General features: G+C 41.6%; 5 protein-coding genes across 7 annotated transcripts; 4 read left to right on the top strand and 1 right to left on the bottom strand.

The window, feature by feature from the left end:
* Positions 1-1168: 1168 nt before the first annotated feature.
* On the top strand, positions 1169-2370 carry LOC117788367 (probable family 17 glucosidase SCW11). Its single transcript, XM_034627121.1, has 2 exons — positions 1169-1323; positions 1384-2370. The coding sequence occupies exons 1-2, from the start codon at positions 1300-1302 to the stop codon at positions 2239-2241; spliced, it is 882 nt and encodes a 293-aa protein (XP_034483012.1). The 5' UTR covers positions 1169-1299; the 3' UTR covers positions 2242-2370.
* Positions 2371-4418: 2048 nt separating this feature from the next.
* LOC117787084 lies at positions 4419-7277 on the top strand. Its single transcript, XM_034625530.1, has 7 exons — positions 4419-4520; positions 4819-4859; positions 4915-5007; positions 5661-5781; positions 5841-6014; positions 6080-6213; positions 6275-7277. The coding sequence occupies exons 3-7, from the start codon at positions 4945-4947 to the stop codon at positions 7139-7141; spliced, it is 1359 nt and encodes a 452-aa protein (XP_034481421.1). The 5' UTR covers positions 4419-4520; positions 4819-4859; positions 4915-4944; the 3' UTR covers positions 7142-7277.
* LOC117787083 (probable proline--tRNA ligase, mitochondrial) lies at positions 7229-8826 on the bottom strand. Of its 3 annotated transcripts, none has more exons than XM_034625527.1 (3): positions 8676-8822; positions 8356-8607; positions 7229-8295 (listed from the first exon to the last, which is right to left on the bottom strand). In XM_034625527.1, exons 1-3 carry the CDS (start codon positions 8766-8768, stop codon positions 7261-7263), a joined length of 1380 nt encoding a protein of 459 aa, XP_034481418.1. In that variant the 5' UTR covers positions 8769-8822; the 3' UTR covers positions 7229-7260. The 3 variants fall into 3 exon arrangements, with proteins under 3 accessions (XP_034481418.1, XP_034481419.1, XP_034481420.1); XM_034625529.1 differs by having other exon boundaries at positions 8247-8295; positions 8352-8607; positions 8676-8826; XM_034625528.1 differs by lacking the exon at positions 8676-8822 and having other exon boundaries at positions 8352-8367.
* A 584-nt stretch (positions 8827-9410) lies between these two features.
* LOC117786228 (snurportin-1) lies at positions 9411-10706 on the top strand. Its single transcript, XM_034624337.1, has one exon. The coding sequence runs from the start codon at positions 9412-9414 to the stop codon at positions 10546-10548; it is 1137 nt and encodes a 378-aa protein (XP_034480228.1). The 5' UTR covers position 9411; the 3' UTR covers positions 10549-10706.
* Positions 10707-10718: 12 nt separating this feature from the next.
* On the top strand, positions 10719-13108 carry LOC117786227 (transcription activator MSS11). Its single transcript, XM_034624336.1, has 3 exons — positions 10719-10993; positions 11057-11245; positions 11303-13108. The coding sequence occupies exons 1-3, from the start codon at positions 10742-10744 to the stop codon at positions 12572-12574; spliced, it is 1713 nt and encodes a 570-aa protein (XP_034480227.1). The 5' UTR covers positions 10719-10741; the 3' UTR covers positions 12575-13108.
* The last annotated feature ends 106 nt before the right edge of the window (positions 13109-13214 follow it).

The raw sequence follows: 13214 nt of genomic DNA, 5'->3' as shown, positions 1-13214 counted from the left end.
GTGACATGCCAAAAGCAGCGAATGCAAATTGACGTAAATAGTTACAGAACATTGTGAATAATTTTAGACCGTTTAACACTCTTGTGCAATTGTAATCCAATCTTTTAACAAATATGTTACATATAATTTTTAAAGATATTACTCATGCGTCGCACATGTATTTTATTTAAACAATTAACTGTACATTTATTGCTCTACAAGGTCAAGTAAAGAATTTAAAAATGTTTATTTTAGCTGCAGATTTTATAAAAATTAATAAATAATAATTTTAATTATATGTTTTTTATTAGCGAAATTATAATTAATAGAGTTGAATTTTCATCCGGCATCGCCTTTTTAAACACATTTCACACAAGAGTCAACCGCTTCGAGCTGCTTTGTGGCACTATTGAACCAGACGGAACCCAACTTTTCATTCATGATCGCCAGCTGGTATTTGAAACTGTCCAACTGTGCCTTCAGTTGGCATATGTACAATCTTTCAACTTAATCAGTTGAATGGAAAATTTCAAAATCAATTCGCACATTTGTTTCCTGCTGACTGAGTTCCAATTATGTGATATTAGAAAGAGTTTCATATAGAAGACTGCAATGGATTCCAAGAAGATTCGAATAGTGAAAAACACTTCACGTGAACAACACAGATTAATTCTCTTTTCGCGAATTTCACTGCGCCAAAAAGTAAAAATAACAAACACCAAAAAGTCCCAGTAAACACAAATAAAGACTTAATCATTTTCGTGGAAACAAATAAAAAATAAATTGATTTATAACAATCTCTTGATAATAATGTTAATTTGGCTGCCTTTTTAGCATTGTGTGTTATTTGTCTAAATCACAGATGAAAATGTTAAGTTAATTTTGCATGGTCATTCCTGCAGCTCATAAGATCTCCAATCTATAATCCTTGAGTCAGATACCAACTAATCCCATGATATGAAGGTTATATTTATTACCATTAATTTACTAACAACCCAAAAAAGAACATCTAAATGAAAAGAAGAAATAAAATTAATAACAATAATTAAAATGATATTAAAGGAGAATATGCAGGTCTTCAAAGAGAATCAAACGCACGCGCAAACAAGTTAGCAAAATACGAGTATGGGACACGGTTCGGGCCACGTTTCGTTGGTGCTAACTGAAAGCTTAGCTGAAACTTTTTTAGACGGCCGGCGTTAACTTTAAAAAGTCGCACTCAGCTCGTCAACGAACTTATTATCAATCTGGACTTTGTGGTGCCAACAACTCTCAATTCAAATCAACAGCAGCCGAAGCAACAACCACATCAACTGAGCCATGAAGTACACGTTGATCTTCACTGTGAGTAGCAGCAGTTTCTGCCTGAGATCATCAACTAATGATGTCTCTATGTCTCTTTAGTTGCTGGCAGCTTTGACATCCTCTAGCCTTGCCGCTCCCTTCGACCTGAACGATCTCTTTCCTGGCTTGCTGAAAAATGCGGCTGTGGAGCAGGCGCCGGAGCAGGATGTGGTCAAGCGTCAGGTGCTGGCCAATCCCGATGGTGAACTGAAGCAGATCTCATTCCAAACATTGATTGGCGATCTGGAGAACAGTTTGTTTCAGTCCGCGTTGAGTCTGAACGGCGCCAGTGCTCCCGACTCCCAAGTGGATGAGATTAAGCCAGGTCAGTCCGAGCTGGCGGAGAGCAACGAACACAGCATTGCCAAGCGTGCTCATGAGGTTGTGGCTGCCCCTGAAGTGGCTGCAACACCTGAGGATGCCCAGGAGCGCAAGATTCTGGTGCAGACCACTAAGAAGGTGCCCGTATCTGAGGAAAGTGGTCCTGCACACTTGATCATCGATCGTGTTTCGGTGCAACCACACATTGGCCTCTCGGTGCCACTGATTCCCACCTTCCAGGTGCATCACACGAAGATCACCTCGGCCACCATCAAGGAGGATGCCAACAACGACAGCAGCGATGGCAAGCAGACCAAGATTAGCATTACCAAGACTTCAATAACTTCGACAGCACCTGTGGAAAGCATCGAGGCGCAGAGCACCAGCCTCAACCCAGAGGTGGTGACCTCCAGCACCACAGAGCAGGCAACCAGCAGCAGTCAGAGGGAGGAGAGCAGCTCCAGCAGCAGCAGCAGCACCACCACCACCACCACCAGCACCACCACTGAGCAGCCCCTAAAGCAGGTGGAGGAGAAGCTCAAGGAGAAGGTGGCCGAAGTAGAGGCTGAGCCTGTTATTCTCACCGCTCGAGTCTAGACTCTAGAGACAGCATCTCATTCTAGTCTTAGCCATCGCATATCTCACTCACTCACTCACACACACATACATATTTATGTCACGCCAAGTTCAATTAAAGTCATGTGATTTGATCTAAAGCCCAACAAACTGACGCCTCTTTATTTAAATTTGAAATTCACACAAAATATCGTATCGAATCGCACGCTCGTCCAATGGGATTGGATTGGATCGGAACTGCTATGTGGGGGGCACAACGGGTTTTCCGGGGCTGTCCGAAATTTGAGGCTCTAATTGTTGAGACAAATAAATCTCGCCGACTTTGGATCACATTCAGCGTCCAGTTTCCAGTTTTTAGTTTCAGCTTTAAACTGCGCATAAAACAAAGCCAACGATTCATTCAACCATGTCGATTTTCCCATCCATGTGAGTTTTTCAGTGATAGAAAATGCCTTCGGAAATGGAAAACTCTCTGCTGCGAACTTTATTTTCTATGCAAAGCTCTCAGAGTATTCTAGTATGCATTCTTTTGATTGTTATCAGTCAACTTTTCGTATTCTCCGATACAGCCTTCAATTGGGTTACTCAAATATTGGCCAATTTATGTAGGAGTGTTTACACTTTATTATTAAATTATTATTGCGAATTTGCTTTCATGCGAAATTTGTGTGTATGCCAAAAAAGTGCTAATTTGGTGAGGCCAATAATTTAAATAGTAATTGGAAATGTAATCATTGCATCAAGTCATCAATTTGTCATAAATTATGCATAGAGAAAGGCTTCAGGGAGAGTTTCAGTTGATCTTAAATATAATTTTATTTAACGTAATATAAATATTTACAATTTAATTGAAGTAAGTTTTTCAGTTGAATAAATTTTAATTTAAAAAAACTTACTTTTATCAGTAGTATAACTAAAAATACTTACCTACTGTTTTATTCACTATTCGTTTTTTTAATATGGAAAATCTACCTTTAATTTATTAGATATGTCATTATATTAAATAATAATCAATTTATTTTAAAAGTGTGATACATTTTTACATATTTATTTTCAATTGACTCAATGATCGATTTTAAATATGTAGATTTGTACAAGTACGTTTTTTATTTAGATATTTCTTGGGAAATGTATAATACACTGAGTGAACAATAAAAACATAAAAAACCCAAAATACCTAATTACCACATAACATTGATAAGAAATTCTTTTAATGTTTGCTTAGTCTTTTTGAATAATTAGCACTTTTATTTCAATAAAGATCTCTGCAAGTAATTCCCCATTTTGAACTTTATCAACATGACACTTGATATCTTTTTTATAAAGGGGTGCAATTAATGCGCACATTGCACCGTCTTGTGTATTGACTGAGTCATCCAATGTGAATCTGAATAACCCAGAAATACCCCAGAAGTACATGTGTTCCACGGATTCTTCCCTGCCCTTTTCTTTCCCTGGGAGAGCACGCATATCAATCAGAACACGATCGAGAATTGATAAACACACGAGCACGAGCGCAAACATCGTTTGCAGAGCAGAAGAGAGCAAAAGGAGAAGAGAGAGCGAAAGGAGAGCGAACTCAGAGTTGCCCACATGACCGTTAAGTATACGCAACGTGGTGCAAAAATTTCTCAATTACTTAAGACAATTAATCGCAGTTAAATAACAAAAATATTTACTTTTGCTACAGGTCATTTATCATTTAAAATAAGCACAAATTGCTATTAATATTTAGGCGCACGCAAATTCAGAGCCTATATTTATTTAAGTATTTATCAATATAATACTCGCACATATGAATTAGGCATGTTATAAAGAAGTATCAGATAAGAGGCGTTTGTTGGCCTATTGATAAGCAGCATGTACATTCGTATTCAATTTGTAATACGAATGCGAGTGCGAGTGCAAGTATGAGTACTCAAACTCGCAAAATACGAGTACTCGAACATTTACTCGTTTGTCTGAGCTTTGGCTGCCCCTGGCCTAGTCATGACTAGTTGTTGTTGTTTGCTGTTACTCTTGTTGAATAATTTTTGATAGCAAGTTTTACCCTTAAAACTTCATTAGCTTTATCTTATCGCAATGCCCGAAAAGAACAAAAGAGCCAGAAGAGAAGCAGCAGCAGGAACAACAGCAACAATTGTCGATGGCCATTGAATGGATGAGTTGCTGCCGCAAGTTGCCATTGCTACCTGAACCTGCTTGCAGTCCAAGAGAAGCAGCCAGCGAATGCGCTACGCTTCTCCACAAGCCTCTATTAGCCATATCAGATCGGGGCTAAAAGACGTAGAGTTCTAACGGTAAGCGAGATAAGAGCCAACATTCAACAACTGTTCTTTATGGCCCGACTCATGCGTATTCGAGTCTGTTTCTATATAAATTCTATTTTATTTGAGTTTCCGTGTAATTCATTCAAGTGCAAATTAAGTGTGACTCATTCGAATTGTGATTGTGCAAACATTAAATAAATGAAAAATGAATAAAAAATATTGTGTATCTATATGGACTACCCAAATTCCCCTCGCAACTCATTAAACTGATAAGATACTTAATTTTGCCAATCTCATAGTAATTTCTAATTGAATTTATAACCCAAAGGTATTGCGGTCGAATTCTTATCGTCGTTGAAGGAAAGCAAGGTAATAGATCATAGTTTGACTATTTGGCCAAATTTAAGGTGCAAACTCTATAGAGTGACATTCTAACTAAAATACCAACAAGATCATGGCTGGAGTCAGCGTGGGATTTGCCAAGTGTTTTATACTCTTTATGGCAGTTGTCATATTGGTAAGTCAAACAAAAAATACTTTCTGCAATTCCATCTTCAGCAGGGAACTCCTCTATTTGTTAAATACCTCGTAATTAAAACAAGTCACGATATTTTATTGCAAAACATTGTTAAGTACAATAATAACCCACATTACTCATCAAACAGATAAAGACGAAGTATCAGACTAATCAAACAGTCATTGTTTTTATTGTGTCCTCTGTAAGAAATAGTGGTATATAAATGTTTTGAAATGGAAATGATTATGTTCTGAAATAATTATGTTATTTCGGAGTTAAAAAACATATCAAATAATTAGATTTTTTCTAAATATTTGTACGATTAGTATTATCCCTATGTACAATAACTTAACTTAAAATAATAATATACATAAAATATTTGTGGATTTAAAAGAAATACGAATTTAAGCATAATAGTTTTTCTTAAATACTTAAATCTATTATAAACTTGTACAAAAAAACATAAGCTCATAAATTTCTTTTTACTGATCATATTAATAAGGTAATAATTTTTTATTGAATTGATTATATATATAATGATTATAGTTATAATAAAAGATTATACTTTATCTTAAATTCCATGACCCAATATCTTTTCATATATGTATATTATATATTGCGGTAATTTGTTTGTTTTAAATTATCCTTTACAGGCCCAAGGTTTAGTCTATCTGGGTCTCTCGATATGGGGCATAACACTGCGGGATTGTCAGACAACATCGGATATTACTGGCCAACCCTTCAAGTTTGCCATGGATCTCATCTACTTTTTGGGTAAGTACCCAAGAGAATTGAACTAATCCTTAACTAAAAAATCATTAAATCCATTACAGATGAGGAATGTGGTTCGCCGACGATGCAGGTTCAAGTTCAAGGTCAAGATCAATCAATCGAGCTGAGCATGGACTGGGACAAGTCCTTTGCGGTAACACATCGGGAGTACATCTTTATGATCACCTATGCGGTGGTTAGTGGCTTGTGGGTCGCCTCCTCATTCCTAATCATATGTGAGTATGAGAGATTCATTCCATGCCAGTTTGAGATGCAGTTTTATTTTCAAATATCTCCACAGTTACCTTGTGCTTTACCACCACCAAACTGATTTCTGGCACCGTCTATTGGCCCTGGTTTCTATCCGTCCTGGCTGGATGCATTCTGGACGTGGTGGCCACCGTTTATCATGCACTGGACATAACCAAGACAATGGTAAGTATATCTGAAAGGACTTACACTTCATGGAGTTACTTCAATTCTTTTAATTTTGCAGTCGCTTCAAGATGCATTTAATTTTGTTGGAGCAAAAACTCCGGCGGACATGCCTGATCAAATCATGACGTATTTGGAAACCTTTGGTGTCTACTTTTCCACTCCTGCTTTGGTGATGACCCTCCTCAGTTGCCGTGTGGTGCTCATCTGGTTGCTCAACCTCATCGGAGGCATGTTCTGTCTGTCTCTGGCGAATGTGTTGGCCAATCAGGCGGCTGCTTCCTCCGCTTCTTCTGGCAGTAGCCATCAGATTCAACCTCGTCAGCAGACCCCACAGCCCGTAATGATGGTGGAGCAGGAGCAGTTTCCAACAGCACCTGCTGCATCCGCGGCACCTTCAGTTGTCATGGAGCCGGTGTATCCCGAGCAAGTGCGTCCGGCACCACTTATTATACCAGCGCAGACTGCAGAGATGATGAGACAGGATTCACAGTATCCACCAAACGATCGGACCACGCTGCAATCGCCTGTTTTGGTGTTGCCTCCCCTGCAACAACATCAGCAGCAGCAACAACAACAACAACAGTTCTCGCCTCAACCTCAACCTCAGCCAGATATCAATACTTATCGCACCACAGATGCGCATCCGGATCAACTCAACTATCCACCCACTGACCCCACATCCCCGCGACCCACCTCGCCGGCGGTGCAACAACTCGCCTCAGGATCGGCCCTAAACAGTCGCTATTCGGAAATGTACCCAGCTCAGCCAAGCAACTCACGTGTCAGTTCCAATCAGGAGCTGCGCAATCAGATGCCTTGGTCTTATACGAGCATGATCACCAAACCACCGCCACCACCCCGCAAGCCACAGCAGCAGGTGCAGATCTATCCGCAAATACCCGAGCCGGACTACACGGAGCACTAGATGACCAAGAGACGGGAGCCGAGAGCCGAGAGCACAGCACTTCGCTGATTGTGGTTTAATCAGTCTGGTTGCAACATTTGTGACTTGTTTTGAGTTATTGTTATCTTTATTGCATAAAGTTAATGCACATGGCCAATTGTTTGACTTATCCTTAGCTCTCCCTGCTGTTCATGCAGCAGCTTTTGCTTGTGCCGCACATGCCTGGCCACCAAGCTCAACACTTCCGCCACATCCAGTTCAAGTTTCTCAGCGCCACTTGCGTGGAGTTCCAGATTGGGCGTCTCTTGCTGCACAGCTTTGCCGCCAACCACAATTGTTAGCGGGTGTCCAAGACGCTTGGCATCCAGTAAACGCTTTCCAATCGTCAGCTCCTTGCGCTCATCATGCAGGATTTCTTCAGGGCCACAAATTTGCGTTAGTGTTTGCAGCAATTCATTTTCTAGACTCTCGGCTGTTGCCTGTTCCTTGCTGCCTTGCTTGGGTCCAATGAGGCAGACATCGTAGGGAGCTAACAGCTTGGGCCAACGAAGTTCCTGCTCTGTGGAGAGCACTTCCAAAGCTGCAGCTACAACGCGTGTAATTCCAATACCGTAACAGCCCATGACGAGCGTCTCCGGTTTGCCCGATGTGCTCAGAAACGTGGCTCCCAAGGGCTTTGAGTATTTATCGCCCAGCAGGAAGGTGTGCGCCACTTCCACGCCGCGCACACGACTCAACTGCGGGCCTTGGCAACTGGGACACGTGCTGGGAGTCTCTGTATCGCTGCCAAAGACTTCGGCATTGCCGGCATAGCCACAGTTGCTGCACTGCAGCAACGTATCCTCGCCGACGGGTGAAATGAAGTGATATTCATGTGATAAACTGCCACCCATCATACCCGTGTCAGCCTCAACTTTGACAAACGGCACCTCCAGCTGCCTGAAGAAGCGTTCGTAGGCATCGCTAACAGTTGCATAAGTATTCCTAGCTGTTTCCATTGTCACATCGAACGTATACATGTCCTTCATGAGGAACTCCTTGGCTCGCATCAGGCCAAATCGTGACTTGAGCTCATCCCGAAACTTGGGGCCAATCTGGAAGAGACGCAGAGGCAGCTGGCGATAGGAAATGGGCGCTGTTGTGGCCAACATGGCCGTAACCGCTTCCTCATGGGTCTATATGAATATGTCAAATTTAATTCGTAAACTATTAATACAATTCACATACTCACTCACTGGACTCATTAGAAACTGTTTGCCACTGCGATCGCGCACCATATAGAACTCGGAAATGTCGCCATCCAGGCGTCCGCTCTTCTTCCACAACTGAGCGGGTGTCAAGACGGGAAGACTGATCTTTTGGCCGCCCGCCTCTTGCATGTTGCGTTGCACCAAATTAATGCATTTATCTATGGAACGCTGGGCTATGGGCATTAACTGGTAGGTGCCATTGCTGCCCGGCTTGACCAGGCCAAGATCAGTTAAAAGCTGACAAAAACATGAAAATTGCAGTATTGTTTCTGCTTTCATAATAGACCGGCAATTTGCATTATTACCTTTTGACTGCGTGACAGTTGCTCTGTTTGTTTCACTACAGCATTCTTTGGTGTGACTAGAGTTGGCCAAAAAAGACGGGAGGCTTTATTCATGTTTGGTTTGCATTAAAGATTTAAAAGAAATAATTAAAGTTACGAAATACCGGCGGAAAGCAAATGCAAAAGCGAATAGGTAAAACAGCTGATATTGCTATCGAGATGCTTTTCGATATATGTCGATATATATCGATATCGATATAATGCAGCACTTTTATTAGAGTGACCATGCAGCTTTACCGGACGAAATTTTAAATTTTAGTGATTCAAATTTTAAAATGTAATAACTTTGAAATGAATTAACATTTTGATGAAAATTTAAAATTCGAAATTGGAAAAAATTATTATAAATTTTAATGAAGGTTTGAGACTCGTTAGGTTTACTTAAGAGAAGTAAAAAATTAAATTCTAAAAAAAAAAAATTAAATATTATAAAATCAAGAAAATTCCAACAAAAATTCTGCAAAAATTTTCAAAATTCTAGCTTCAAAAATTAGAAAAATTTCAATTTAGTCAAATTTTCAAAGTTGCAACTAAATTTTTTTAAAATTAAATTAGAACAAGTTGCCAGATCGGAAAATTTTGTAGGGTGGCAGCCCCAATTAGAATAAGTTGCCAGATCGGGAAATTTCTGTAGGGTGGCAGCGCTTATATTAGAATAAACGATTGTAAACACGCTTGTGTTTGTCACATAATAAATATGACTTCAAATTATAAAGATTTGTACAAAAAGAGCGTGGATGTTGGCGAGCAGCAAAAACTACGTCAACTGCAACTGCTGCATGAACAAAAGCAGCGACGTCAACTGCAGCAGGACGCGTCGCGGAACGTGCCCGACTCAAACGAAGAAGATGAGGAAGAGGAGGCGCCAGAGGAAACTCCAACGCACAGCAAAGCAACACGTAAACAACGCAGAAAGCGTGCAACTAACAATAATAATAACAATCCTAAAAAAGGACAACACTTTAAGTTGCAACAATCTGAGTGGCTGCGTCATCGACCAGAGAACCTGTGTGATTGGCTGCTGTTGCCGTGTCCAGTAGGAAAGCGTTGTCTGGTTATTGCCACAAATGGACGCACCAAGGTGCACAACAAAGCGGGTAGAATCATCATGCAACTGCGAACATTGTTGCCGGGAGATGCTCACATGCAGAAATGTAAAACTGTCCTGGATTGTGTGTATGTGCCGGAGGTGGACACTTTCTATGTGCTGGATGCAATCTCATTTGGCCAACAGCAACTTCTGGATTGCGAGGCCAACTTCCGCTTCTTTTGGTTGCGCTCACGCTTCGATGAGCACGGAGAGTTGAGTGAGGTTAGCAAACGCAATGAGAAACCATTTAAGCTGCTAGCTTACTACGACTTTGAGGATGCAAATGCTGTGGATCAGGTGCTGCAAAGGCATCCGCAGTGGGAGGAAAATCAGCCACAACTAGATGGCATGCTCTTCTACCACAAGGAGGCAAGTTACACCTGTGGCACAACCCCGTTGGTCTGTTGGCTATTTGCTTATATGCTGCCCGATGTGCTGGATCTGCCTGTAAATTCCAGTTATATACCGCCGGAGGATTATCAGCCAAGTACAGCGCTTACTTATATGGATGAATTCGACAAAAAGTTGCTGGCACAGAGGCAACAGCAAAAAGTGCGTGGAAAGGTTGCTGAACCCGCGAAAGAAGAAGCTGCTGCTGCTGCTGGCATGGACCAAGGACAGGAGGATGAGCTTGAGGAATATGCCGAGTTGCGCAGTCTATTGGATTACCAGCGACGTCTGGAGCTGGGTGAATTGGACATGGATTGCACCCCAGCCGCATCAGCTGTCGGCAGCAGCTGCTGAGCGGCTGCCAATGCTGCCATGGCTTTTGGGGGGTTGGAGTTCAGGTGGTGGCTCTTCAGCGCATGCGTCTTGCACACTTTAGTCCCTGGGCCAGCAGGCAGCCCAGAAAAACCCCAGCCACTTGAACAAACGCAGCGAAAATTAATGCACACACTAAATATCTAAAAAGAAAATCGGAAAAAATTCATATATAATGGTAATTCAGCGCAGCTGGAAAATTCTTAGCGATTCGGCAAGCACAGCGAATAACAACACAACAAGCAGCGATGTGCAACAACGTTCGCCTGCTGCACTGCAGGCAAATTCCTCCTCGGATGACTCGGATTGTTCGAATCAGACCACACACTCCATGGATACACGTGTGGCCAGTCCCATCAAGCAGCCAGAGACGGAAGCAACAACGGAAACGACAACGCTGATTATAAATGGAACAGAGCCCGCACTGGTGTGTAGTCTTAATTACCTTCCAAAAAATATTACTTGAAATTCCTTTTGCATTCCTTTACAGAAATATGTAACCACCTCAGACATGGCAGAGAGCATGCTGCAACGCATCCGGCAACGTTACAACGGCGTCCACAATACGGAAAGCGGCGGCAGCGCCGAGTCTGCCATGCGGGCACTGGAGCTGCTGAGGATTAGCGTACAGCAGTCGTTTGATGCGGAGGTCAATGATATTATCAAGCGCTATATGAACGTAGGTTATGGCATTAATCTATTGAATTGTTAAACAACTTTGCCCCATATATTCTAGAACTACTTTAAGCCCGCTTTTGGCAACATCAAGGAGAATCTTGGTCAACACGCTGTCAATGAGGAAACACTGCAAAAGATGTCCTCCTGTGCTTTGCTGGAAAATGCCAAGGCGCAGTATACAAACTTTGTTGTGCGACAGCAACGTGCCACAGCATCAGTCACAACAGTGGGCACAGAGCAGCAGCGATTGGCGCTTAAGCGACCAGCGAAGCCCAATGAATATGGCAACAATAATAGCAGTAAAATGTATGCCAACAATTTGGGATATGCTGTGGCAGCAGCCAAACCTATGCCCTGCACGGGAAATCCGTTACCAGCACAACAACAACTTCAACTACAGCAGCAGCAGCAACAAACGCAGCAACAACACCAACAGCAGCAACAGTTGCAGCTGCAACAGCAACAGGCAATGCAATTGCAACGCACAGCTATTGTGAGTGGACCTTTGCCGACGCCTGTGCGTCGTCAGATTTTCTGGAATACCGCACAGATCTCAACGAGCACAAAGTTTGTGCTGGATGTGCAGGCGAATCTGGCCTTTGGCTTTAGTATCGATGGCAAGGAACTGGGCGGTGCCAGATTAGCCAGCAAGCATCCCGAGATCATAAGATATCTGCCTGATGCAGAGGATCGCGAGTGGTTATCGGCACGTGGGATTATTCCCGCCGAGAATCGTAGCTCACGTTTCTTGTTTCTCATTTACGACGAGGTTTGTCGGCTGCAGCAAACCCATGAGCTCTATCGGCACAAGACCAACATTGATCTCAGCATGATGTTAACATTTAATGTAACCGAGACTATGATACAGAAAATGAAATTGTTCTTTGTGGATCTGAACATCAAGAGTCGTGGTCTGATAACCAACTCGTTTATTATGTCCAACAATCAGCAGCAGCAACCGCAGCAACAACAACAGCAACCACAGCAGCAGCAGCAGCAACAAGTTGTAAACAACAGCAATAACAACAGTCATTTGCGTAATGCTCTGCTTCAGGGCGTGCCAGTTGCACCTCAAGCACAGTCCACCCAACAGACAACGACGCCCATAGCTGGCGAGGATTCAGTGTCGAAGGATCTGCCTGCCGCATCCGCATCGCCTTGTTTACAGGGAACCGTTGTCGGCAGCAGCACCACCAATCCCCTGAAAGCCAAGTTAATTGCCAGCAGCAGCTCCGCACTCAGCTCATCTCATGCCACGCTCACGGCTCTACTTAACCAGGGAGGAACTGTCGCCACTGCGACACCACCCAACAATAAATTTCGCAATTAATCAGTTCTAATTAAATATTTATTCAGACTAGTAATAAGCTTTTAAGTAGTTTGCTGTTAGCAATTCCGTATCGAATTGTTGCAACTTCTTGTAGTTTTTCATTTTAATTTAAAATATTAAATTATACTTTGTAAGTTGTAAATGAAAATCTTTTTGTTTACTGTTCCAAAGTCATCAATCAACCAAATTTATTTTCTATAATGAATACAGTTTTGTGTCAACTAATAAGTTTGTAAGAATAATTTATAGTTCTTCGAAAAAACCTCTCAAAAAAATCTGTCAACACCCGTCAAATATTGTTGAAACTTCTGGTAGTTTTTCATTTCAATTTAAAATATTGACTATAGATTCTATAGAAAAGTTGTTTTCTTTTCTATGCCCCAATTAGTTTGCAACCATTAATTATTATTATTATTATGACTAATAATATTGTAAATAATTATTTTGGGAAAGATCGCAAGCGTCAAGGTCTTTGGTTCAATTTTATTTTCTATAATAAATACATTTTTGTGTAAACTCAAAAATCTGTAAGAATAAACTGTTTACCGCTTAGCACTTTTGCACTCATACCTTTTGCTGCAATTCTGCATAAAATTAGTTCTCAAGTGTATATTGAACTAATATACCCTAGGACTTTTAG

Source organism: Drosophila innubila, assembly GCF_004354385.1.
Source record: "Drosophila innubila isolate TH190305 chromosome 3L unlocalized genomic scaffold, UK_Dinn_1.0 0_D_3L, whole genome shotgun sequence".
Lineage (NCBI taxonomy): Eukaryota > Metazoa > Arthropoda > Insecta > Diptera > Drosophilidae > Drosophila > Drosophila innubila.
This window is presented reverse-complemented; position numbering and strand designations above follow the sequence as displayed.

Coding starts and splice junctions, on each gene's coding strand:
- LOC117788367 (XM_034627121.1), top strand. CDS start 1,300: ATGAAGTACACGTTGATCTTCACT. Junction 1,324..1,383: donor AGTACACGTTGATCTTCACT/GTGAGTAGCAGC, acceptor ATGTCTCTTTAG/TTGCTGGCAGCTTTGACATC.
- LOC117787084 (XM_034625530.1), top strand. CDS start 4,945: ATGGCTGGAGTCAGCGTGGGATTTGCCAAGTGTTTTATACTCTTTATG. Junction 5,008..5,660: donor TTATGGCAGTTGTCATATTG/GTAAGTCAAACA, acceptor TATCCTTTACAG/GCCCAAGGTTTAGTCTATCT. Junction 6,015..6,079: donor CTCCTCATTCCTAATCATAT/GTGAGTATGAGA, acceptor ATATCTCCACAG/TTACCTTGTGCTTTACCACC.
- LOC117787083 (XM_034625527.1), bottom strand. CDS start 8,768: ATGAATAAAGCCTCCCGTCTTTTTTGGCCAACTCTAGTCACACCAAAG. Junction 8,608..8,675: donor AACTGTCACGCAGTCAAAAG/GTAATAATGCAA, acceptor TGTTTTTGTCAG/CTTTTAACTGATCTTGGCCT. Junction 8,296..8,355: donor AACAGTTTCTAATGAGTCCA/GTGAGTGAGTAT, acceptor ATATTCATATAG/ACCCATGAGGAAGCGGTTAC.
- LOC117786228 (XM_034624337.1), top strand. CDS start 9,412: ATGACTTCAAATTATAAAGATTTGTACAAAAAGAGCGTGGATGTTGGC.
- LOC117786227 (XM_034624336.1), top strand. CDS start 10,742: ATGGTAATTCAGCGCAGCTGGAAAATTCTTAGCGATTCGGCAAGCACA. Junction 10,994..11,056: donor ATGGAACAGAGCCCGCACTG/GTGTGTAGTCTT, acceptor ATTCCTTTACAG/AAATATGTAACCACCTCAGA. Junction 11,246..11,302: donor TTATCAAGCGCTATATGAAC/GTAGGTTATGGC, acceptor CATATATTCTAG/AACTACTTTAAGCCCGCTTT.